Source organism: Brachionichthys hirsutus, chromosome 10 (assembly GCF_040956055.1).
Source record: "Brachionichthys hirsutus isolate HB-005 chromosome 10, CSIRO-AGI_Bhir_v1, whole genome shotgun sequence".
NCBI classification, from domain to species: Eukaryota; Metazoa; Chordata; class Actinopteri; order Lophiiformes; family Brachionichthyidae; genus Brachionichthys; species Brachionichthys hirsutus.
Window position 1 is genome coordinate 6323973 of NC_090906.1, and position 24953 is coordinate 6348925.

General features: G+C 46.0%; 5 protein-coding genes across 6 annotated transcripts in view; 2 read left to right on the forward strand and 3 right to left on the reverse strand.

Moving 5' to 3' along the window:
* The first annotated feature begins 145 nt into the window (after window positions 1–145).
* cfap298 (cilia and flagella associated protein 298) lies at window positions 146–1855 on the forward strand. The gene is made up of 7 exons (XM_068744169.1): window positions 146–284; window positions 443–610; window positions 922–989; window positions 1062–1220; window positions 1335–1466; window positions 1541–1636; window positions 1717–1855. Exons 1-7 carry the CDS (start codon window positions 146–148, stop codon window positions 1825–1827), a joined length of 873 nt encoding a protein of 290 aa, XP_068600270.1. The 3' UTR covers window positions 1828–1855.
* Window positions 1856–3764: 1909 nt separating this feature from the next.
* Window positions 3765–6620, reverse strand: eva1c (eva-1 homolog C (C. elegans)). The gene is made up of 8 exons (XM_068744170.1): window positions 6503–6620; window positions 5678–5871; window positions 5471–5594; window positions 5219–5371; window positions 4903–5046; window positions 4420–4497; window positions 4215–4325; window positions 3765–4132 (listed from the first exon to the last, which is right to left on the reverse strand). The coding sequence occupies exons 1-8, from the start codon at window positions 6615–6617 to the stop codon at window positions 3765–3767; spliced, it is 1287 nt and encodes a 428-aa protein (XP_068600271.1). The 5' UTR covers window positions 6618–6620.
* A 1611-nt stretch (window positions 6621–8231) lies between these two features.
* Window positions 8232–10182, reverse strand: haus1 (HAUS augmin-like complex, subunit 1). Of its 2 annotated transcripts, none has more exons than XM_068744914.1 (9): window positions 10037–10182; window positions 9775–9949; window positions 9386–9521; window positions 9178–9312; window positions 8967–9090; window positions 8812–8877; window positions 8646–8717; window positions 8424–8471; window positions 8232–8337 (listed from the first exon to the last, which is right to left on the reverse strand). In XM_068744914.1, the coding sequence occupies exons 1-9, from the start codon at window positions 10055–10057 to the stop codon at window positions 8293–8295; spliced, it is 822 nt and encodes a 273-aa protein (XP_068601015.1). In that variant the 5' UTR covers window positions 10058–10182; the 3' UTR covers window positions 8232–8292. The 2 variants fall into 2 exon arrangements, with proteins under 2 accessions (XP_068601015.1, XP_068601016.1); XM_068744915.1 differs by having other exon boundaries at window positions 9775–9967.
* A 603-nt stretch (window positions 10183–10785) lies between these two features.
* mis18a (MIS18 kinetochore protein A) lies at window positions 10786–14858 on the forward strand. The gene is made up of 5 exons (XM_068745002.1): window positions 10786–11029; window positions 11769–11835; window positions 12170–12292; window positions 12541–12643; window positions 14784–14858. The coding sequence occupies exons 1-5, from the start codon at window positions 10786–10788 to the stop codon at window positions 14856–14858; spliced, it is 612 nt and encodes a 203-aa protein (XP_068601103.1).
* Window positions 14859–21508: 6650 nt separating this feature from the next.
* hunk (hormonally up-regulated Neu-associated kinase) overlaps window positions 21509–24953 on the reverse strand; it is a 5783-nt gene continuing 2338 nt past the window's right edge. The window contains 9 exon segments of the mRNA XM_068744300.1: window positions 21509–22257; window positions 22374–22533; window positions 22665–22833; window positions 22968–23094; window positions 23400–23527; window positions 23612–23708; window positions 23711–23746; window positions 24067–24122; window positions 24852–24949. Coding sequence (XP_068600401.1) covers window positions 21509–22257; window positions 22374–22533; window positions 22665–22833; window positions 22968–23094; window positions 23400–23527; window positions 23612–23708; window positions 23711–23746; window positions 24067–24122; window positions 24852–24949 — 1620 coding nt within the window.

Below are 24953 nucleotides of genomic sequence, written 5' to 3' on the forward strand. Positions count from 1 at the left end.
TCCTTGTTAAAAGCTAACATTTTCCGGAAGCGCTTGTTGCTATGGCTACACTGTTGTGCAGGATACGGTCCGGCGTCCCCAGCGTGTTCCTTCAACGACATATTCATTGTATAAACTTTAGTTTTATAGCGCGAACGGCTACGAGATGGTGCAGCTGCATGTGAAGCGTGGAGACGAGAGCCAGTTTCTCTTCAACGCCGCCGTGGACGAGCCTCTGGAGACGGTGATCCAGCAAGTTACGGCCATTTACAACGGGAGGCTCAAAGTGGAACGAATATGTTCAGGTGAGAACACTGAGCCTCGCGTTTACCGGTATCTGAACCGGATTGCTGGTCAAACAGCCAAATGTAACACTGAAATAAAAACGCAAACGAACAAGTAGCATTTGTTTGGCCTCTTGTTCACTCTGTGTCAACCTGAATGTTCATTCGTGAGCCCTCAGAGATCCCGGAGCTGGCAGACCACGGTGTCACGCTGCCGCCCGACATGCAGGGTCTGGCAGAGGAGCAGATTGTGGAGCTGAACCTGAAGGACGAATGGGAAGACGAGTGCGTGCCCAGTGGAGGACCGTCGTTTCAGAGGGACGAGCTGGGCAGAAGGAACGGACATGGTTGGTCTCTTGCCTTTAAAAAAAACGATTTAAATCTAAAAAGGCATGTTTAATGTTGTCGGGAAGATGTCTAGTAAACATCTTCCTGACAACAGAGCATCTTTATTGACATGTTAATACTTGATTGATCCCGCATCCCCATTGTGGGAAATTGTAACTGGATACTGTGACAGTCATCCTGTAAACATCTTAAATTTAATTTAATTTGTCAATTCATTTCTTGTGGTTCATACAAGAATCAAACAAATGCTTGTTATTGTTGTTGGGTTTTTTTTTATATATCCATTTGTGTTGACTTTCTTCTATACCAGCTCCAAATGGCAAAATGAAAGAGGTGTTGATGAGAACAGTGGAGGAAGCGAAAGCACTGATCTCAAAAGTAAGCATCACTGAAAACACAATGGTTTAATACTAATACATAATAATGCAGTCTTTAACCTTTTTATTTCAGAAACAAGTTCAAGCAAATATTTCTGTCACCATGGAGATGGTCCAGGAAGCCCTGGATCAGCTCAGGGGTGCTGTCATGATTGTTTATCCAATGATGCTGCCCCCTCATGACCCCATCAGGATGGAATTTGAGGAACGGGAAGACCTTTCGGGAACACAAGTACACAACTGATCATGTTTCATCAGTAAACAGAGCTCCAACAGGAAGTTACAACAGGAAGTTCCAATAGTAAGCACTCACCTCTCTTCCTCCATATCAATCTCCATTCCTCAGTCGTCTCTGCGGGTGATCGCAGAGGACGAGTGTCAGCTCTGGTGGGCTGGCAAAGAAATGCAGAGGGGGAAAAAACTGCAGGACTATGTTGGAAAAAATGAAAAGACAAAGCTTGTGATAAAAATTCAGAAGGTGAGCGCTTTTTGTCATTTTATGCTTTTGTTATCTTTTGAGAATAACTAACCGTTTGTTGTAATTCCCTTCAGAAAGGACGGGGGGCACCAGCGAGAGAACCTCTGCTGACTGACGATCAGCAGAAACACATGAACGCATATTACTACAAGAGGCAGGAGGAGCTCAAGGTCAGGAGAGGCTGAATGGTTATGCGTACGATGTTTGTACTGAGCACCAGTTTCTAACGTACTCCTGGCGATGTTGGCAGAAACTGGAGGAGCCGGACGACGATAACTACTTGGGCTCGGATTGGTCAGACAGAAATGCTCTGAAGAAGACGTTTCAAGGCCTCACCAAGATCAAATGGGGACCGAGATGAAGATGGCTGCCACTGAAACTGTCACCTGACATCTTCTGATGGCTCGACACAATCCTGCGGTTGCTCCACTGTCATTGGAGGCTACAATAAATACATGAACAGATGTTCTCTTTAGCTTCGGTGTAGTTATATGTTTGACCTCAGAACAAAGCATTTGGACAAAGGCAGGAGGTGATGTCATACAAATGGGTTTATTTGAGTTTGATTGCAGGCTGTTTCTGATAAATTGCATTTTATGGAAGCTGTGCAAAGTTTTATATACAGTATAAAAGGTGTAAAATCTATACTGTATACACAATGTTAATAGAGTATATTCATGGTTCTTTTATGGTTATATATGCACAGTTTTGACACTGAATACAGAATAGAATGTAAAGCTGTGATGTTTGCGTTTGTTCGTCAGTGTCCCAGCGGTTAATGTCGTCGCTTTCTTCACTACGTTCAACAAAGCGGTAGTGATTCAACGAGAACACTATTTCTACGTCCCCTTGGAGTGCGGGGAGGAGGATGCTACACCTTTCCTCTCTTTGTCCTTCATCAGCAGCACGAAGGCAGGAAGCTGCTGCATATTAGAAGGTTTCCCACCTCTCCTGGCTTTAATGACGGAGCTGTGTGGAGCCCCACGGAACTGCACCTGGGAGAGTGGGCTTTCTGCTTCAGCCCTTGATGATCCATCAATGTAATGGCATTCAAGGCTCTGGATCTTTCCTTAATAATCTATGTATTTTTAAATAATCCTCCAGACTTGGTATCAAATTCAAATATTTGTAATAAAACCATCTCAGCCACTAAAGAATGAGAGGCTGAGAGCAGCAGCTACAGACGGCATCGCATCCACAGTCAGACCACTTCTACGTGTCCGAATAAAGTCATCCTTCAACTTTGAAGCATTCACTTCCTTGTAATGAAACCAAATAGCCAAAGAGCTCCCCGACCTGGCTTACTGAGAGCAGTTCCTCCGGTCGACCGGGTGCCCAGTAATCCCTAGATGGCACCAAAACGCAGACAATTGCATTTTGTTCTCTATCTGCTGCCAGAGCAGCATATTTCACATACCGGTAATCAGCTGTAATAAACTCAGTCCTGAATAAAGCCAAGCTTCCTTGGAGCAGCTGTCCCACCGACCTCCTCGACCAATGTTTATGGAATTTGACACAGTCGTGTAGGGTGGGGGGTCTCTATCTCGCCACCAAATTTCATCTGGATCGGATCCAGAATGGAGTTTAACGACATTTATGGCTTCAAAAATCTGTTAAAAATACAAATCAACTCTGATTCACTTTTACTTTTCATGGTCGGTGTATAAAGATACCAGAAAAATGTAGAACCTTTTGCTGATGATCCAGATCCCCATGCATGTGGATGGTGTAAATCTAATTTCGAGAGCAATGAGCTGCTTGGCGGAGGTCTATGCTCTCTGAGTGCTTTTCTAGTTTAAAATGTTGAACCCTAACCTTGCTCCTCCTGCTGTGCTTGTGTTTGTAGAGTCAGTCCTCTTTTCTGGCCTCCCCAGATGCATGTGGTGAAGAGGTTAGTCGGATCGACCCTTATTTATCTCATTGGATAAATTGTTGGGAGTTTCTCCTGGAGCCGTTCTCTTAATGAATGTCCATCTTTAAATTCATAACTCTCGTTCCTATATTTACAGTCCCAATCTGAACATCCTGGAATAATGCTCCGTCCTCTAGTTTTCCTTCTGGGGTTTCATCCTAGTTTTTAAAAAGGTCGCTTTTCCTGACCTCAATCAAAGCTCAGCCTGTGGATGCTTTTAAAAACAATAAATTGTGCTGCAGTTCATCCCAAACATTAAATTATTCACAGACTGAGCATCTATGCAAAAAGAGCAGAATGCATGAACAGCTTTGGTAAATAAACATTTTCTGCTTCTAAAATCTCCTGCAGAACCCCCAAAACAATACGTAGGTAATGATCAGCATCTAACATGAGCTTCCGTTCAGGTAGGAGTTCATCCATATCTCCTGCATGATCATCTCCCTGCGTTCGATCCTCTCGGCCCGTTCCGCTGCCTCGCTCGTCGTGTAAGTCGCCTCCTCCCAGTCACCGGTCGCCTTCTTGTCCGTGGCTGAGATTAGAGAGCTCTCCGTTCCCTCTTTGTCATCGTCTTCACTGTCATCTTCATCTTCCTCTTCGTAGCTCGCCGTCCGGCCTCGAGCTTTGGGCGCGACGCCGTGGTTCCTGCGCCGGCACCCTCTGCAGGTCACTCGGATCGACACGGCCATCAGCGTCAGCAGGAGGCCGACGCACACGCTGGAGAAGAACAGCAGCCCTGCCATTTCTGGATGCTCTGAGTCCAATCAGAAGGGAGGAGGTTAGAGAAACGGGGATCAAATGCGTTAAACTACAAATAAACGGTGAACAGTGCTCACCTTTGATGTAGGCGTAGACCAGGAGAGAGTTGCTCATCACAGCGCCCGAGTTGACCGGACGTTTTGTCCCTTTGGAGAAAGGCTCCTCCAGGTCTGATCCTCCGGGACCTGCTGCATAGATCAGCAATATTTATGTGAGATCATTTAAAAAAAAAAAAAAAAAAAAATTAAAAAGGAGATTGCAACAAATATTTGTCATGGTTACCTGTCTCTGTGTCGACAGTGGGGTGTGAAGTGGAGCTGAACATGTGAGGGTCTGCCTCCCTCAGTAGTGTCTGTGGTACTAATGGAAGCAAAGCAGAACACTTTAGAATGCTGCGGGAACACACACACACACACACACACACACTCTCTCTTTCAAGGTTAACTGACATTGTTAACAGACTCCAACCCAGAGCCGAAGTCAAACATCCTGGAACATGAACAACGTCGCTGCGGGACCTCGATGCCACCTGCACCAATTGCAGGAAGTTCACCAGGATGCCAGTCTCGGCCTCGCAAATCTCAGCTCCCGGTCTTATTCTGTGCTACCTTGATGCCGAGTGTGATAAGAGCCGTCGGTGGCTGATAGCAAATAAGAATCCACCGTGGGGAAACGGCAAAAGTTGACTTAAACGCAAACAAAAACAGATCGCCGTGTAAGCCTGTTTCCTGTTTTGAATTTGTGAGGAAGCAGAACGTGTCCTACCACAAGAGTAGAGCACACTGAGGTACTTCCTGGTTCCTGGAAAGCAGGGGTCCCGAAAGGTCTGGTTGCCAACAGCAACAATGCACTTCTGTTTGCTGTGGCAGGCCTTGGACACCAAGTGTACGGCATCGTGGTTCAGACACTCTGCAGGGGAACAGCAAAGAAAATGAGTCAGTCACTGTGTGTGTGTGTGTGTGTGTGTGTGTGTGTGTGTGTGCTCAGCTTTAGGACACGGAACCAACCTATCACAGAGTCTCAGTGTCAGCTTAAGTAAACGCTGCGACCACGCGAGAACGCCGGGTATCCCATGGCTCACCGAACGGGGGCGGTCTCACCAGGTGCGAGGGGCAGGTGTCCGTCTGAGCCAGACTCCTCCCGTAGGCAGCTGCGTAGATGATCAGGACCCGGGGGGGCTTACAGCGGAGGACCATCGCTCCCCCGTCGCACGCCACGTGCCTTTTGTGTTCAGCTGGGAGGAAAAGAGCAACGAAGATGTTGAAGAGGTGAAAGGGACGGCGGAGGTGGGGATCGCTTCAAGGGGGGGGGGGGGGGGGGGGTTAGAACTCACTGGGTTTACACTTGTAGTTCACATGGAGGTATTTAGCCGTGCCGGGACAGGGATCCTCCCCAAACAGCCGCCGGTGAACAGGAAGCCGGCACGCTCTGTGACTCTGACACTCGGACAGCAGCTTCTGCACAGCAAACACCAGCGGATAGTTCAACACCCCCCCCTCCCCCCCCCCCCTCACACGTGAAAACCTGCCGTGAGACGCACCTGCAGAGCAGTGACAGCTGAACAAGTGTGGTTGTGGGTTCTGGGCGGGGGGTCCGCTCCGCACAGCTTGGCCCCGCCGCTGCCGTAGAAGGCCGACTGGACGGAGATGGTGGAGTGGCGTGGGCAGCTCAGTCGCAGAGGCTGTCCGTCACACGCGTGGGCAGACTGGCCGGTGATGATCCGGGACAGGTAGTCTGTTACGCAACACAAACCGCTGCATTAGAGGGAGCGTTCACGCAGGTTACGCCGGATTTAGCCGTCATGGGGGGGGGGGGGGGACGTTCCCCAATGTGCTGCTTGAAGAGGCCCGACCCAAGCGGAACAGAAATCTGTTTGAAACATGGGAAGGATGGAGCGGCGCCTGAAAGGGTTAAAAACAGCAATACATAAAACAAGCGGAATATATTTTAATCTTTACTTTTTAGCATTGAAACATTATTCTGACTTTTCCCCGACTTCATCTATGGTTTCATGTTTAATGGGTGTATTTGGAGCTTCCGCTGTCTCCTGTTGCCCTGACCCCCCCCTCCCCATCACCTGGCCTGGGCGGTGAAACCTCCTCACTGACATTCAACCCAATACGACCTACTTCCTTGCATGCTGTGATTAAATTACTTCTGATTTGTACTAAGTTAGTTCTTGATCTTGAGATGTGTTTACTTGTTGGTCCACTTTATGTTAAAAAATATATATAAAAAATCTTTATCACAAATGGTGGGTAATGTGAAAAAAAAGAACAGCTGATCTATTTAAATCAGGCATCATCTTAAAACAACACTTCCCCCTCTCTATGCATCATCATCATCATCATCATCATCATCCTACTTGAAAAGTCAGCCAATCCGTTCATGCGTCTCGTCCATAGCAGTAAAGTCAGATAGAAGAGGCTGCGGCTCCAGGCGCGTCCGAGGCAAGGACGCGTCCGGCTCATGACGCGCATCCCGCGTCTCTGGGACCATGTTCAGGAGAACCCAAATCCTCCTCCGGGCTTACGGGATATGGAGATGTAGAAAGAAGTCGGATTATTCAGAGGATTCGCTCAATAAGAAAAACGACCACCACATACCCGACGCGTGTATCTCCTCCCTCCGTGGCGGCCCACGGCACGGGGGGGTTGGAAATAGCGGCTGCGCAACAAGTAGTTCAACCGGTTGCTCCGCTCCGACGCGCAGCGCGAACCCCTGTCTGAAGTTCCTGCCGCCCGAACCCGCTGATTTGTGAATAAACGCGTGTGGAAACCACGGGCGGCTTTCATCAACAGCTGAGCGGCGTGGCGCGGAGTGGGCGTGGCGGGGAGAAGTATTTTGAAGGGAAGAGGAGCGACGCGCTCTCCGGTGTGACGCACGACCAGGAGGCTTTCCGTTCCCCCAGCCCGGCGGAGTAGAGTTTCCCTTAGGATTAAGGCAAAATGCTTAACGCGAGTGTGACGTCACAAGTGATATCTAAAAAATACTTTTATAACAAAAACATCCAAGCGTTTCTTTCATTTTACTGTTTTTTTAATATGAATGCATATTCATATCACCAGACAGCCTGTATTTTAGAATTAGGTGCAATATCTATCTATATGTAACCGGATGGGATGTAATTAGGCAGGCAGGTGTGGGAGGGAGCACCTGTGGCCCATTTACCACTGATTGGGGGGGGGGGAAACCCGCTAAAACGAGCTGGGGACCAACGGAACAAATTAAATAGGTCTTTAGGTTGCAAGTCCTAAAGTGGCGTTGTCGGCAAAGGTCGGACCGTTTGGCCCCATATGCCCAACGCCACATATGTTTTATTTGATATAATCACTCATGTTGAGGATCAGTTTAATTTATTACATCCTGACGTTAACATCACTCCTCCTTTGTTTCGTTGCTGTTTCATGATCTTATTTCAGTTTAATAACCATCAAATCAATTCATTTATATGGCGCATTCAATGTAAGAAATGCATTGCCAAAAAAATGTTGATCTTCAAAAATTACAATTCCTTATTTCTAATGTGTATCTGTAAATTTCCACTTAACATTTTGTCTCAAGTGCTGAATAAATACATTTAATATTATTTCCAAATTCAGAGACTTTGTCTCTTGACATTTTTTAAAGCACCTTGAACTAAATGGGATTGAAGGATGCAAAATAAGTTACGTTTGATCAATTGATCTGCCCAGTGAAATATGGACAACCGTTCAATCCTCAGGTCAGCGCTACGACACTCATAATAACACGTGCTTCTCCTGCAGCTTCGTTGTGGGAGAAAAAACAACCCGTTGATTAGAAGGCACAGACGAGAAACTAAAGTCTAAACATCTGATTAGTGTCGCTGACGCCTTGCAGCAAACAGGAAGAGGAGATAAACTGAACAAGTTCAAAGGAGCACGATTTTCTGCTCTACTGAGACTTAACTTGTTCAGAAATCTAAATATGTTAAGTTATTTTCAAGAATTCAGAAGCCGAGTAACAAAAACAGGAGAAAGGTATAAAAACAAGTTTGCATAAAAAAAATAAAAAAAATCCTCCAAATCCCTTTCAGAACGGGATTTTAAAAAAAAGGAACAAACAGCTGCTACAGAGGAAATAGTTTATTATTTTTCAAAAACAGGAAAGACATTTTTAACATTTTAAAAATCTTCACTTGAAATCCATATTCGCCTCAAGCTGGGAATCGATTGCAGCCTGTAATTGAGGAAACAACAGCGTCAGAATAAGAAGTAAGCGACCGCGCCTCGTTCCATCGTTCGCTGACACACGCCGACACCCACCAATTCTCGCTTTGCTTCTTCTATCTTCACTTGAGCGAGCGATGGGCTCTGGATTGGGTGAGGAGATAAAAAAAAAAAGAACATTTCATGATGCCAAATACAGAGAAGTGAAAGGCGAACTTTACGAATGCTAAAACGCGAACGCTTGACAAAACATAAACGTAAAACGGAACTTTTCATCGCGTGAAAGCGTTCGATATCAAAGCGAAAGCGAAAACGTACTGGGCTCAAGTCCATGTAGGGATCCAGTTTCTTCTTCAAGGGGATTATTTCTTGTTTCAATGTGGCGATTTCCTACAGAAGGAGGGGGGGGGGAGAAAGAGAAGGTGATTCTGAAAACAGAAATGCCACGCTTGTGTTACCGACGGTTCTCGAGTGCTGAAATGACCTCGGAGAGCTGCACGACCGCCGGGTGGCTGACCGACTTGTCCATGTTCCTGGCTACGAGTTGAGCCTGTGAGACGAGAGAATCAACCAGACGGTGACGTGGAGTCCGAACAAGCGCCGGGCCCGCTGGGCTAGCAGCCGATCTCATGAACGCACCTCTGCTCGCTCCCGTCTCGCGCTGAGCTCTTTAGCCTTCGCGGTGACAAAGTCCATGTTGAGCAGCCTCTCCTCTGCTTTAGCGCCCTCCACGGCCTGAGATTTACCCGTTCTGTTGATGTCCCTACCAGAACACATTCGGTCACTGCCCACAGTCCGGGACTGTTGGCCTAGTTTTTGGCGGCGGCGGCTTCTGCTCGTGCGCTCTTACTCTTGCAAGCTGCTCCGCAGCAGCAAGGTCGTTCCAAGTCTCTTTCTGAGGGCCTTGAGTTCCCCCTCGAGTTTCCTGCTGGACTTCTCGGCTCCCAGAAGTTCGTCGGTGAGGTTGTTTACTGCCGGCATAATACTAGACGAGAGACGCCTCATCAGGGGGGGGGGGGGGAATCGTAACAGGAAATAAGACGATAATGACGGTCTACCTGCTCAGAGACGTGTCCTTAACGCCGAGCACCATGGCGACGTCCACCAAAGCAGACGAGTATTCGGAAGCGGGCCTCGACAAGCTCGCGAAGGACAAGCCGGCACCTTGCAGGAGGACATCCCGGAGGTGAGCGCCTGAGATCGTGGAAAACACAGCTGAGGAATCTGAAAAAAAGGCTTTCTGATGTGAACTATTGGAAGTGTTGTCTGAGATTTAACCGAACTAAAATAAGTGATGCGTGTAAAAAAAACATGGAATCTGCAGCTAAAAAAAAAAAGAATTGCACTTCATATGCTTAACCTCAGGGGCGGAGCCAGATCAGATGTGATCTCTAAAACCTAAATACTGTAAACACTAGTTGTGATGACGTATGTGGCCTGCACTCACCTTCAATGGCGTATTCGGATGCTTTCTGCTTAAGGTCTTCGATCAGTAACGCCGTGTCGCTGCAGCGGACTTCACTGGACTGCGCCAGCTGGTACAAAATGTCCACCGTTGTTGTGTTCAGCTCGAAGTGTGGCACCGGCTGATCTCCGAACACGGAGCCGAGCCAGCTGTTCACCTGAGCAAAGACGGGAGACTGCGGGGTGAATCGCGGAGCGAGAGGGAATCATGGCGTCCACTCACAGCCACGTTAGCTAAATATTACCTTGCTGAGCTTTTCGCACATGGCGGTGGAATTCACCCGCCGCGTAGAATAGTTAGACAGTCGGATATGCTCAAGAAACAGCCGATAATGTCTTCTTTTGCTTTCAGAACTCCCGCCTCCCTAAAAAATAAATATTGCCAATGACTTCCGGCATCGGAACCAATGAGAACAACGTGACAAGAACAACCTACTTCCGTCACAGATACCGCTCCAAATTTTAAATAAAGTTAAAAAGATAAATATTAGTGTAGAATTCTTTCAAGTTGGCCTACAAACTGTGCTACTGCTACTAAACATATTAAATAAAAACATATGATTTTTGAAGCAATTCCCATATGAATTAGAAAATAAATACATCTCTGCAAATAAATAAACTATGACTTGCATTTCTACTTTCGTCGAGACAGTGACGCATGACGTCAAAATTATATTCATTGTTCTTCAGTTTAAAAATGTCAACGATCATAGACTCATTTTTCATCTCAACTGATTTTAATCGTCAAACATTTATGTCCTTTTTTTTACTAACTCGCGATTCATTGTTACATAAATTATTAGCACTCGTCGTAATAAGATGTGGTTGATTTCTTGTGCACATTAAAAAAAAAAAACATTTACGAAGATTTTCGGCTTTCGGCGAAAACGGAAGTACTGAGAAGTAACCATCTTGTACTCTCGCCGGAAGTTTTACTCTGTGATCTTATTAGCCGCGCGATTTCGAATAGCTTGTCTTGAATTCACTGGGAGAAATGGCGGCCAGAGGACCGTCAACAAAATGGCTACGGAACAGGATGAATTCAACTTTCGAAGCGTCCAACGTGCACTCCTCTATCGTCGAAGATAAGTTGTTTGGCCATGAGGAGGAGGAGGAGGAGGAGGAAGACGTTGACGACGGACTTGTGGTCTTTATTTGCGGGAAGTGCAAGTTGCCCGTCGGAGATACAATGTCCTGGGACGGAAGTGAAGATGGGGAAAATCAAATAAGATTGAAGCGTAAGTCTGGGCTTTATATTATCGATCAGTTTTACTTTGGTGCTCAAATTAGAACGAAGAGCGATGAAATGATTTCGAAAAAAAAAATCACCGTAAAATGTAGTCAGACAAAAAGGTGTGTGGCGTGAAACGACTCGAACGATGCGTTCTGTGACGTCACGTGTTCTCCACGGGGCGGCGCTGCTCCTTCAACCGAAACAAATACCCGTAATGTCCCGACTCAGTCGTACTAAATAAGGATTAATAATGATATATATATTTTTTTAAGTCCAGCTCCACACATTGTGGAAATATTAATTTATGATCTTATTACTATTACGGCCTGCGAATAAATGTTGTTGAAGTTTAATGTTTGTTGTCGATCAAACGAAACTTAACTTTAAAATTATTAAAGATCGTATTAGTGTCACCGATTTAAAGCCTCCAGGCCAGCCTCGGTTTGGTTAGAAATCCAACTCTGGTGTTTCGACCCAGACTGTAAAGACTCAAATAAATAGTTTAGAAATATAAAGATGTTTGGATCCTAGGAGCGCCCCTACATCGCCCCATTGGGGCCTGCAATGCTTCTATGGTTTGGTATGTAATAAACCTTTGAAGAGCTGATGTGAAAGGATGCAGGATGTTTTTTTTAGCGTGTTGGCTGATGGACAGAAGTCTAGTACACTTGCGTTTGCACACGTATCTTCGGGAAGGTTGAGAAGGTTGCCGGTTTAATGCCGTGCTGCTGTTTTGTTCTCAGGGGTCACTGACAACGTTGTGATCGGAAAGGAAACGCGCATGCACGAAGTGTGCAAACGCTCTCTCTGGTAAGGCAGCCCTAATGAGCGGTGGATGACGTGTCCCGTGAAAACTATATACAAATACACCAATTCGTATACTTGGAAAAAAATACATGCATATATTTATATGTATTGAATAAACTATATGTTCTTCATTGTCCAACGTCAGTCCCGCGTTATCAGTAATCTATCTAAACTGTATTTCACTGCACGCAAAAAATAACCGTAAATGTTATAATCCTTAATTTTGTTTTACTCTATTACACGAGTCTTCTCATTTTGGTTACTTGCTAAAGTAGCTTCATTTTTATACATGTATATATATTTTTAAATTAAAACTGTTGTCCTTTTTTCTCTGTAGTCTGATCCTGGATCTGTTCTGTCGAAGCTGCCACTCTTTGCTTGGCATGGTTTACGCCTCCACACCTAAGAAACTGGATCACAAGAGATTTACATTCTGTTTGAATGTCGCGGACATCGAAAGGTGTGTTGCTGTCGACATTTGTTCCGTGTCATTTTAGCCATTTCGATTGTGCTCACACGAGAGTAACGACGTACCCTCGGACTTTGATTACTCTGCTTTGAACGTTATTTGAGAAAATTATGTCATCCCCTTTTTAAAAAAAAAAACCCTATTATAATATAATTAATTAAGAATTTCAATAATTACACATGTGCGTATTCCCAGAGCAGCATTTTACACTCTGATGCTCTGCTTTCAATGTTCTCCAGCTATGTGCTGGGCTCTGCAACGCAGAAGTTGGCAGCAGAGGGCCCCAAAGAGCAGCCGGTCACGCTGGAGTACAGAGGCGCTGTTGAAGAACAGCTGACAGAGGTAATTTACTGCTGCTGCTGTTCTTTGTGTGTTGCTGCCAGACAAAGTGTATCTTCTGCTGGGCAGAATAGTAAAAGTACGACACGGCAATTCGCTGTAAAATGCCCGGTTTTTAAATGTTAACTCTTGAGCCGTGAAGTTGATGGTAGACAGTTCAGCTCTGGGTTGGGTCACCTTGATTTAGAGCGGTTCTCGCTCATTGATTAGCTGTGTGCTACCGATGACATCGGGTTTGTTCTGCTCTGATGGGCAGAGGTCGTATCAGACATTACCTCATCTCTTTTTGTAAATCCCTACAAGATATTTTTTTTTTATGCCTTCTCATTTAAATAAGCATATTTCAATTTTAACATCTCAATCCATTTATGTTGATGTTTTTCTGTAAATTAAAAAACATATATATTTTTTTTCCTTATTCTTATTTTAATTCTTATTCACTACTTACTCATGTTTTCCATGGAATACTGTATTTATTTTCTCCATAATTATTGGAGCGTTTCCTTTGTCTAAAGAAAAAAAAAAACCACCGACTGGCCACCAGGTGGCGGTAGTGACGCAGCTGCGTTCCAGAAGTCCTTTTTCATACCTCAGACAATAGATGTGCTGGAGAGCATGTTGAGGAATCTTTTAACTGAGGGAAAACATGTTTTGATTGTGAAGCGTCCATGTCACTATAGCTGAATGTATATGAGGCTTGTTTAAAGTGTGGCCGTGGTTACAGTTCCTGCTGCTGACGGCTGAATTATGTTAAAAATAAAGAGAAGAACACACACATTGCAGGCGGTGTCTGTCCAATCTCCAGTGTCAGACTATTCACCGTGTCAGGGATCTTGCCTGTCACGTTGAAATCTACCCGAGTGTTTGTGACTAATGGAATGAATCGTGCTCCACAATGAACACTCTGTTGATTTCTCGGACTCCTACGACTTCCGTAATGTCGCTACACCGCGCGTCTATCGGACAAAGGGCGCTCGAGGGCAGTGTGTCCTGAGGTTTAACGTTAGTCACCGTTTAGCCTACCGTGACGATGACGTTGCTTCCCCTTTGGCTTGGATGAACAACAGTCTCACTGAGATGCCACACAGGGATCGTGTAAATTAGTTTGTGCGTTTTTCACGTTTTCATCGTGAGCCGTTTTCGACTCATTGGATTGTTGCTTTGTTTTATCTTTTTTTTTCGGGGCTTGAGGGCGTTTCAGGGATGAGTCATCCGTCTTACCGTCAGCTGTGTTTTTACAGCTTTCGGATTTAAGTACACGCAATTAGTGTGAAACAGCCTTTCTAAAAACCCGAGTTGTTTTTAGAAAGGTCTGTATCGAACAGATAGTTTCTGATGTCCATGAAAATACTTTTCGTATATCACTTTGATTAAAATTAGTATTTTGCCACATTTAGATATTTAATTTATCCTGATTTTTTTTGCACCGTTGCTTGTGTTAAGATCATTTATATATATATATATATATATATATATATATATATTCTGCATTTTGTGAGTTGATTCATGGTTACTTTATTGACAGCAAACGACTCAACAATCTGGTGATGGTTTCTCTCCCATATTAAGCCGGTCGCTGGTTCCTTCCTTCCACCTCTCGATATGCTGTTTTTCCTCATTTAGAAATCCAGATGTTTTTGCGGAGGTCGGCTTGGGATGTTGAAACATTTTACTGTCCTCTGACATTTTATAAACTAACCGTGGCTGCAGCCGTTACTGTTTTGTCAAATGGAAATGATTTGGGATTGTCTTAAACGGACACCCGGCCTCACTCGCGTCCTTTGTCCTTGCTATGCTGTGTCTGATGAATGTCCGTCCTGCCGCCGTCAACTGTCTGTCTGTCTGTCGGACTCGCAGACAGTTGTTTCAGGTTGTACACTGACCTGTCTCCCCTCCCTCACACCCATCCCTCCCTGACCACTTCCCCACTTGGTTTTCTCTCTCTCTCTCTCTTCCCCATTTTCCAATTACCTTTATGCCCCCTCTTGTCTCCCGCTGCTTCCTGCTTCTCCTTTCTTTTCCCACCTGTCCATTTCCCCCCCCCTTTGTTTCATCTTCCATCATCAATCTCAACGCACTTTCTCCGCCCCTCCTCTTCCTCTTAATAATCCCAACCTCTCTCGCCTGTCCCCAAACCTTCCAGATGAAGATGCTGGTCATGTCCATGGCACTCAAGCTGGAGGAAATTGAAGCCGGCCTTCAGGAGCAACGCGATTAGCCCGTGGCAATAATGGACGCCATTTTGTCTGGGTGGGTCCTTTGCCCTGGGGGCGAAATAACCTTGTCCCTCGTCGCTGCCTTCACATTCAAATGTCCTGTCGTCTACATTAGATCAGTTGCACGCCTTGTCCTACTCTCACCTTGTGCGTAAACACCTCCGCCCGCGTGAACGACGCCTTCCCCTCGCCTTCGTCCCGCTTACCAGCGGCGGAACAAAGACTTGCAGCGCTCGTAATCAATCATGTTGGCAGCTCCGCTCCTGTGGCTCGGCGCACCACCTCCTCTGAACCGCTCGGGGCAGAGCGAGCGTTCGCTACCTGCACAATGTTTATTTGTGCAGGATTTAATCAGGCAAAGCTGCACGCTCAGCACAATGCCTCTTATTGATCTGGGCGCCGGAGGCCACTCTTTCCTCTCCTTCGTCCTCTTCTTTGTGCGAAGCCTGAAAGGATTCCTGGACACGTTTCCGTTTGTGTTGATGTGAACCGAGACGATGTTTCCACCGTTAAAACGATGAACACACGTTGTCTAATGTTACCTGCATGCCTCTCAGCTGTTCTAACGTAAAGCAGGTCTCAGCTGTTTACATCAAACGTTTGTTATTTGATTGAATTTCTAGTTTGTTAGTTTTTGTGTTCACGGTTGCACAAGCTTCTTGTTTATCAAAGTGCTTAACTGTTTCGACGCATTAAAACAAATTGCCTGATAATGTGTTTCTTTATTGGGGGGGGGGGGGGGGGTAACACCGAGGATTAAAGCAAATGGGGGCGGATCTTCTTTTCCTTTTTACATTTCTGTTTCTTTCACTTTGTGCATTGAACTTGTCTGAAACGAGAGGCTCATCCTGCTCCGTCTGTAATTAGAGGTGCACCTCGGATTTAAGAGTTAAACAGCAGCCTTCAAGGGTTTTTGGGATGCGCGGGGGGGGGGGTCATATATTAAAGGAGTGTTTGTTTACCAACAGACCTCCAATCAACACTTTCCAACGAGGTGGGGAAAGCTCGGCGCACACACTGCCCTTCATCAGCCTCACAGCACAACAACAGTTAGAAAAACGGCCAACCAGCACTCTGTATCCAGGGGCAGGTTGCCATGGCAACTCCAGCACGAGCTATGCTGAGTGCCTGTTGCCATCTCGTCATCGCGCTCACCACCGGAGGAACAGCCAGCCAGCCAGCTCGCTGGCCGGCGTGCCTGTCGACAGACGTTATCCCGTTCATGCTCAGACGCCTACGTGTGGGAGGAGTCATGAATGACCCCCCCCCCCCCCCCTCTAATCCATGTGTAATGTTTTTCTCTCATAACCCCACCCTTGCACCTCTTTCTCCCGCCTTCCTCTAATTCTCCCCTCCCTGACTGCTGGGGGGGGGGGGGGGGGGGGCATCAAAACAACAACAAACAAGCCTCGTGGTTTTGTTGTTTGCTTTTTAGATGAGTTGCAGCTCGGCCTGCCTGCCGTCCACGTTTGCCGTTACACCTGACAGACGCGTCTGTCTCCCTGTTTGTTTGTTTGTTTGTTTGTTCCGTTTAGGGTCATCGGGCTGAAAGAGCAGCGGCTTTTTGGAGCGAGCGTCGCTGAACGGTTCACAGAATGGCCTCTGGGCTCTTCGAGCTGTTTTGCATATCGACGCCGTTGCACTGCTGGATGCAATCATTGCACCGGTTTCACCCCTGAACTCTCAGCCAATCGTTACGTCCTCAACCAACACCAACATAGAAGCACAAACACGCGTCAGTCAGTGGGTTACACACACACACACACACACACTACAGAGGATGAATAATGCAGCGGTGGTGTCTGAGCGAGAGTCGCCTCCCCTCTTTCCCTCCTTTTCACCTTCCTTGAGCAATAAGGAAGCAATGTTGCCATGGAGGCAATGAAGCCTTGGAGCGCTGTCGGCCAATCGCAGCCCTTCCTGTGTGAAGCGCCGCACCAATGGCAGCTCGCGCTGATGCTGCTGTTGCCACAGACACTGAATTCCTATTGGTGGAGCTGCGCTCTTTTGATTGAATGCCTGATCTTGTTTTTGAGAGAGAAAATATTTCAAGGAGTGCCACCTGTGCGCCAACTTACAAAACATATTTGTTGTTTTCCCTCAAATGAAATGATTCAAGACCCCCCCCCCCCCCCCCCCCCCCACTCTCTAGTTATCATTCAGTTCCATTTTTAGATTTGGAATAAAGTGACCAGGTTTTTGTGACCACTTTTTCGTGGTCAAATTTCAGTAAAAAAAACCCCAAATCATTTTATCTAATATTTTTCTCAATTTATTTACATGGTGCCTAAAACGATATAGTATATTCAATCAATTTTCAAATGATTATATCCTCAATATGTCTGTAGGAATAACACATTAATATTAGTAATTTAATATTAGTTTTATTGGTATTGTTAAATGTCGATGATTTATGTACTAAGGACTTTCAACGGAAACAAGACCGCAAGGGCTTTGAAATGCTCCTCTTAGACAGGATGTTTGACTGTATTTGTACTCTAACATTCTATCTAATAAATATATTCATCATCATCATCATCACATTTCACTGAGACCCTGTCTGAACCTTTAACTCGGTTGATCTCAGCATCATCAGTTGCCATCTTCTTTAAGAACATCTTTTTCGACCTAAAGTCATGAAGACAGATTGGTCTCCTCTTTGTCTTGTGCTGACTGGAGGTCAGTCAGTAAAAACCCCTTCCTCTGGGTGGCTACATTTCCCATAGTAATCTCCGGAATCAGTGGACGTAAGGTGATCTCGGTGTCAAGTGCATTTGGGAAACTTAGCCCAGCCCCCAAAATGAACAGCAACACCTCTAGAGTGAAAGCACAAACCCTCCGATAGGCTGCATCCTTCTCCCATTAATCACCTTCATCTGTTCCTGTGATCAAACTCAGTGTCTGGCCAGTCAGAGACTCGTCAGACAGAATAACCCAAATCCCCTCTGAGCGCTCAGCGCCTCCTGCTTCATTAGAAACAGCTGCTTGTTTATCTTTGTGTACGCCGGGCTCTGCCGGGTTATTGCCCTCTGTGTGTGAGAGCTGCTTGGGGGGGAGTTCTGTTAAACTGAAACAGGATATTCGGTGTTGTGCGGTGTGTGTTTTTGTGTTTGTGGGCAGGCGAGCAAGCCAGCATTTGTCACCGTAGCAGGTTCCGCCTGTTTCCCTCAGACACAAAGGCTCGTCCTGCTGCTGTGTGTGTGTGTGTGTGTGTGTGTGTGTGTGTGTGACACCCTCGTGTAAGTGCCCATGTGTGTTTCTATGAGGAGAAGGGGGGGCTGAAAACAGGATTAGTGTCATCAGCATCTAAGCCTGGACAGTTTGACAGAAATAAAGCCCTGCTGAGCAGCAAGTAGTCGGGTTGGCCTTGTGTTCAGAAGGGATTCAACATTAAAGCCTCATAATTTTGGTTAAAAGCAGGTAATGAGTTCATCCCACAGGTTGTCTGTGAACGCAACACGTCTCCACGTGGTGCTTGTATATCATACGCACCAAATTCTGTGGCTTCCTCACCACATTGTTTCAGCATATGAGGAAGCGTCATGGGGGGCTTTGCAGCTGGAGACCTCTATCGTCGACATGGGCGTGATGTTCTCGCTCCAGAACATCAGCTCTGCTGTCTGTAAGCTTCACGCTTACGCTACGCGGGAGAACCTGCATGTTGCATGAAACGATGCTGATCTCCTCTCTCTTTGTCCCTTGTGGCCAGATTCCGTCTCTGCATCTGGACTTTCTACAGAAGTATTCCCTCCTTTGAGCTCATTTAATAAAACTCACAAAGACAATGTCCGCACTAAACTATACTGACATTTAAGCTTTAAGAGTCATGCCACTCTCAGCATCATGCATGTATATCAGTGTGTCATAATGGATTGCCTCTTCATAAGAGCTCAAAATTTGAGCTGTTCCTTGCTTTGATATATTTAAAGATGTACAATATCTGAATAAAACTGCCTTATATTCCATTTTGTATGCATCAAAGCAACATTACAGACGTTTTACCTCAAGGGAAAGGATACAGATGATTTTATTTCACATGACAATTGCTACGATTACTCAAATTTAAATGACTGAGAATATTGCGGAGACGTATCGGGTCCCACCTCCCTGTGCCGAGCCTCCGCAACACACGTCTGTGCATGCAGATCACTGAAACCTCTGAAGCTCGACACTGTCGTCTTTGATATGTTATCCAGGGGATCGGGGGAAGAGCTGGTTTCTGCACCGCTGATGGTGTGGAGGGGGTTCTTAGTTCTGGGACAGTGGGGTGACCAAAAGAGGAGTTCTGGCTGGGAGGGCCATTCAATGGGCAATGAAGACAGACATTGACGAGAGATTTGTGATAAAACAGTCCAGTAGATTGAGAATAATTAAGATTAAAATAATTATTCTCATAGCAAAACATTGGCCGGACGGTGGGGTGGATGTTGGTTTAGTGAATTATTTTTTTTACACATAGATTAATAACGAAATAGTGAAGCAATAAATGTGTTTTTGTGCGTGCGTTGACTGCCAGGTACCGGCAGCACCTGTCCACGCCCTCGCTGAGCGCTGTGCTTTATTCCCAGCCTGTTGTTCTCACCAAACAAGCCGGGGATTTATGACTAACTGTCCTCCGGCCTCGGATAAACAAAGGGCTCTGGGTCTAAAGCATTTTCGAGCCACGCTTGCCCCTCGGCTTTTATCAGCTTAGCCATGCCGATTTTAATCAGGCAGCCTTGTTTGTGTTGTCCTGTATGCGTTTATCACAGAGCTCTGAGCACCCCCCCTTCCCTCCCTTCTTTGTCTCGTCAGGGCAGTGTGACCCAAAGAGGTTTATGATGGGGATGTGGGAGCCGCAGCCCAGTAGATTAATGTCTGTGCGGCTGTGAGGAGGGAGGGTGTGTGTGTGTGTGTGTGTGTGTGTGTCCTTGGGATCCTTCACCTTCATGGGTTTTCAGGAACGTGAGACTCGTGGTACATTGAGGTTAAGCCGCGTTCCTTCACGGCATAGAAACGGCTCTTCATTTATTCACCCTGGATCTGAGCGCTTCAATAAACAACATACTTCGGACTCCATGTAGAGTACACGCAAATGAATTCTGCATTTATTGTAGAATTATGTTCATTTAAGTATATTCTATATGATCTTTTTTTTTTTTCAGTGAAATTGAAAATTGTCTGCTGGCTCAAACTAAACCAGACAGTCAACAGGTGCATTTGAAGGACAAGGCAGACACATAATGGGTTCAGTATAAATATTTAAAATACTTTATACAGCATAGAAATCTCTTCACCCCCCAAACCAAAACCTTCATTACAAAATCTTACAAACCCCCCTGACAAAAAAATCTGTATCAATCTCAGTAACAACCAAAATAAATTACAAAGACATAAATTCAGAAATATTAACAGTAAAATTCCACTTGCGAAACATTGCATGCAACTTTTTTTCATTTTGACAGGAAGAGACTTTCCAGAGTCGTAACAGTGAGAAGCCTTGTGTGCCCATAAAAAAAACCTTCTTGTCGGGTCAGGAAGATCAACGAGGCGACGACACAAAATATCAGAACCCCTCCGTAAAGAAACGGCACAGAAGGAACGCGGGAGTCGCACCGTTATTTACAAGCACAATTTGTCACGGCGCTCTCAGGGGAGCTCTTGGCAAATACTCGTCGTTGCAGTAAACACGTAAGACTATTGCACAAACTACAGCATTAAGACGAAAGGACTCGAGTTACTTTCACGGAGGTTACACGACTGCAGTAGCAGTTCTGCCCACCTTCCACTCTTCAGCCTTTGGCGAGGCTGATCGGCGTCATAAGGCTTTTGTTGCTCTATTTTTTATCTTTTACATTTTATTCAAAAAACTGACAGACAATCAGAACTTCCTATAAGACGTAACTCAGACGGCTTGCGGTTTTCCCACGTAATAAAACAGGCGACGGAAACACTTGTGTATATAAAAAAGTCATCGCTGTGAATTACTATCAGTGTAGAGCGATAGTTTATGAGTATGTGAGCGAGTACTACTTCTATCTCGGTGTGTTTGCTGTTCCTAACGGCACGGACGCTCAGACACTTGCAACACTGTGGTAAAATCCACTCCAGCGTGCCCACTGCTTTTAAACAGCATTTAAACGTGTGGATAATGCAGTGAGGTAAAAGACGGTAAATGCTGCGACGATAGTTTTTGGCTTTTAAGGTCAGTGCAGTGAACTTCTTCGCCCAGTCGGGACTAAGGAGACGGCGCCAGCCGGCTGGAAGTCAGTGAGCATCTTAGACAGTTTTAACAGAGACACTTATACAGGTAATCAGGGACTGGGTCGGGGAGGGGGGGGCGGTCTGAGCGCTGGTGTGAATCAGATTGCTGCTCAATGAGTAGCCAGTTACAGCATAATTACATTAGAGAGTATACCTTATATCAGTGTATAATACAGTGAGGTTTTTGTGTGTGTACACCTTGTTCTTCAGGCTCATATTACAAGATAGGCCACGCCCACTTGAGGACACAGTGTGGCTCAATCATCCCTCAGGGTTCAATAAGAGTGGTACAAGACATGAAAAGTGGCTCAGTCACAATAAAGGGTCCGATGGTGCAAAAGGCCGCTCTGGAAGACGTTAACAAAGTGTTGCAGGGGCCTCGAGTTCAGTCCGTCTCATCTTGTGTCCCTCAGCAGAGGGTCTTGAGTGCACCTGAAGCACAAAGGAGGGTCTGCATCGGGTAGGGAGGCGGGGAAACGACTTCTTCGATGACTTGTTCTGGCCGGAAGCTAAACGGCTGCAGCTGGACCTTCTTCTTTAGGATCTGTCCGATTCCCATAGAGGGGAACTTGCTGCGGTGGGTCGGGCTGTCGGGATCGCTGCTGCTGCTGCTGCAGGGAGGACTGAATGCCGAGGTGGGGTTGAGCGGACTAAAGGCCGACTTCGGAGGGCTGAAAGCGGAGCTGCATGGTGGGCTTCCAATGGTGCTGGGTGGGCTGCCGCTGGTGTCGGAAGAACCGCCCCAGTCTGACGAGATGCTCTTCTTTGGCTGTGGATTGACAATGAGGACGGGGGGACTGGGGATCGTGGCCTTCTTTAAATAAGAGGAGTCTGGTTGGAAAGCGGAGACGTGGCGGGGCGGGGACAAAGTCCCATTGGTCAGCTTGTACCAAGGGGACGTTGGGGTGTCTTCAATTTGCTCAGCCTTAGAGAGCGAGCCGAAGGAATGCATGCCGATCGGTGACGGCGCTGGCGGGGCGGGTATGTTGTGTTCTGGACTCGTGTTAACGGGCGGGAGCGTGGCCAAGCGCCGCCGTTGTTGAGGAGTGTTGTGAAAGACAGGTTGGATCTCGAGATACTCCATTGAGGAAGAGGCGACTGTGCCGGGAGGGGCCAGAGGTGAATTGCGATGCCCTCCAGTAATGGCTCGCAGAAGACCTGAAGAGGAAAAGAAGAATTGTAGTCTTTCTAAAATAAATGTGTTTTGACACTTATATCAACACTTTTTGCACATTTCTTGAAATCAATGTCATGAGCTGCACATGACTCCTTACCTGTTCTGTGCTTCTTCTTGCTGGGGCCCTTGCCGACAGCCAGGTACGCCGGCGCCTGCTTGGGGGGGATGGTGAGCTTGTCGACGTGCTTCCTCCATTGCGTCTGGAAGTATTCACTTTTCTGCTTCTCCCCTTTCTTTGTCTCCTGGAACTTCATCTCCTAGACGCACAGAAAAAAAACTTCTATTAACCACATTCATCGCGCTCATCCTTGGAAACCCCTTTGCAGGCGTGCGTACAAATGCACCGGCGTGCCATCAAGAATCACTTTCTACCAGTGTCAGCCCTTACCCTGTACTCCTTAGAGAGTCTCTTCATCTTCTTGTTGAGGAGAAAGTAAACGGCGAGAGTGTGGCAGGCGCGATTAGTGAGGACGGCGCTCAGCACCTCGCTGTGCTTGTAGCTCATCTTCTCAGTCATATGCAGCAACACCGTGTGGTTGATTTCCTCAATGTGGATCCTTGACGCCAAAGAGAAGGCCGATGCGTTTAACTTCATGACAAAATCACTTCCAATTTTGTTAAAAGTGTCAATCTAAAAACGGTTGAATACGACTACAAGCTCGGGGCGTAAAGAGCGTCCGGGTGCTTCTACCTGTTGAGGTACGGCGCTCCCGTGTTCTTGTTGGCCAGCTGTAGCCAGGAATCGGCCATTACCTGGTGGATATTCGGACGCTTGTTGGGATCGGGCTCAAGAAGCTTCTTCAGAAGACAGATGGCAGCTGAGAAAGTGAGGTCGAGAATAAATATTTCCACGCCGTCTACCACTTCACACATTTTCCATGTCTTTCTTCAGGAATATCACTCATTCCTTAGAATAAAAGCAACTCAAATAAAAACATAAATTCATTCATTTATTTGTTGTTTATCGCACCGCCACCAGCTGTTTCCGTCAGAAACGTTCCAATTATGAAACATCCCTCAGGAATTCTGATTTGCATTTTTTTTTTTTTTAAATTAAGAAGCATTATCAAAGAATAACTGCACGTAATTGCTAATAAAATGCCTTAACCATTTGAATCTATACCTGTGCAGAGTGACGGGGGAAGAGGGTTCATCTCCTTGTCCACCATCTTCTGGTGCAGGGCTCGGAGACTGAAGGGCTCCACGGTGAACGGGAGCGTCCCGGTTAACATCGCATACATGTTCACGCCGCTGCAGGAATGAAATACATGGAGATATTTTTTTTAATTAAGATGATATTTGACAACTGATGACATGAAAAAAAGAGGCACTCACATGGACCAGACATCCACCTTTGGCCCGTACTTCTTCCTGGAGAGCAGCTCCGGGGCGGCGTAGGCAGGACTTCCACACTGGGTGCTGAACGGGTCCGATAGCCCAAGATGCCAGCGCAGTTACTGAGGCCAAAATCTAAAGGCACAGACGAGGCGAGGTGAGTGTTTCTGGGGTTTATCGCTGTATTTTCAGCTCATCCGCGACACAAACAGACGCAGATTAGCACTAGGGTTTCTATGGGATAGTTAATTGCTCTTAACGCCTCACCACATGTGGGACATTAGTCGCTGCATGATCCGCTCCAACTGTGAAAATCTTTTACTTCTATACTACAGTAACTTGTATGTGAATATGAGATTTCTTGAACGCTGAATTGTGTTTATTTATGGAAGAATTGATTGTACAGATTTGCCAGGGAAAAGAAACAAATGGAAAAAAAATTATAGATGAGTTACCGATGAGCTTAATGTTGTCCTGCTCATCCAAAAGAAGGTTTTCTATCTTCAAATCCCTGTTGGACAAGGAAGAGAGGAGAAAATGTCAGCGTCAAAATGGTCACAGTGTCAGTATTTACCTTAAATGACCCTTGAGCGCCACGATGCAAAAGCACTAAAGCAGGAGAAGTCAGGCCCCCCAAGCACCAAGCCCATACCCCTCCCAGTACGGCTCATGCTGGTAGATTTTCATGGTCTATTGTGTGCCTCCGTATCCCGTCTCTATCTTAGAATTCCTGTTATAAGGTTCCCATGCGCTCAGCAACAAAGAAGCAAATGTTCCCAGGAGAAGTTTCGTGAAAAGTAAATTAAATCTCATAAAATTAGTTTCGATTTTTTATTTCCCATAATCAAATATTTAAAACATAACTATGTTTTTATAAAACTATTTAAAATAATTGCTAAACTTTAAAATGTGTGTGGAGGAATGTACTGGAACGCCTCGTTTCCGTGCTCAATGCGTGGAAATCCAGCTGCTGTTTAAATCTATTTTTACTTTTTACGACCTTCCTAGAATTCTCTAGGAAACAATGCAGAAATATATTAATAGTGATGGATTGATAGCCGCTTTCACAATAAGAACTTCACCTGCAATTTGAGAGAGAATCATGTGTGACTCCATAATCTTTGAGCCAGATTTCCCCCCCATTCGCATCGCAAATCTGTCTGAGCTCCGGCGAGCAAACCATCAAGATCTACACCGATTCGGCTTTAAAACCGGAGACCACTGTGTTATAAATATTTACCTGTGTACCACGCCCGCCCTGTGCAGGTGCTCGACGGCCAGCACCAGCTGCCGAATGTATTTCTGTGTCTCCCTCTCATCCAGGCGCTTCTTATCATAGATG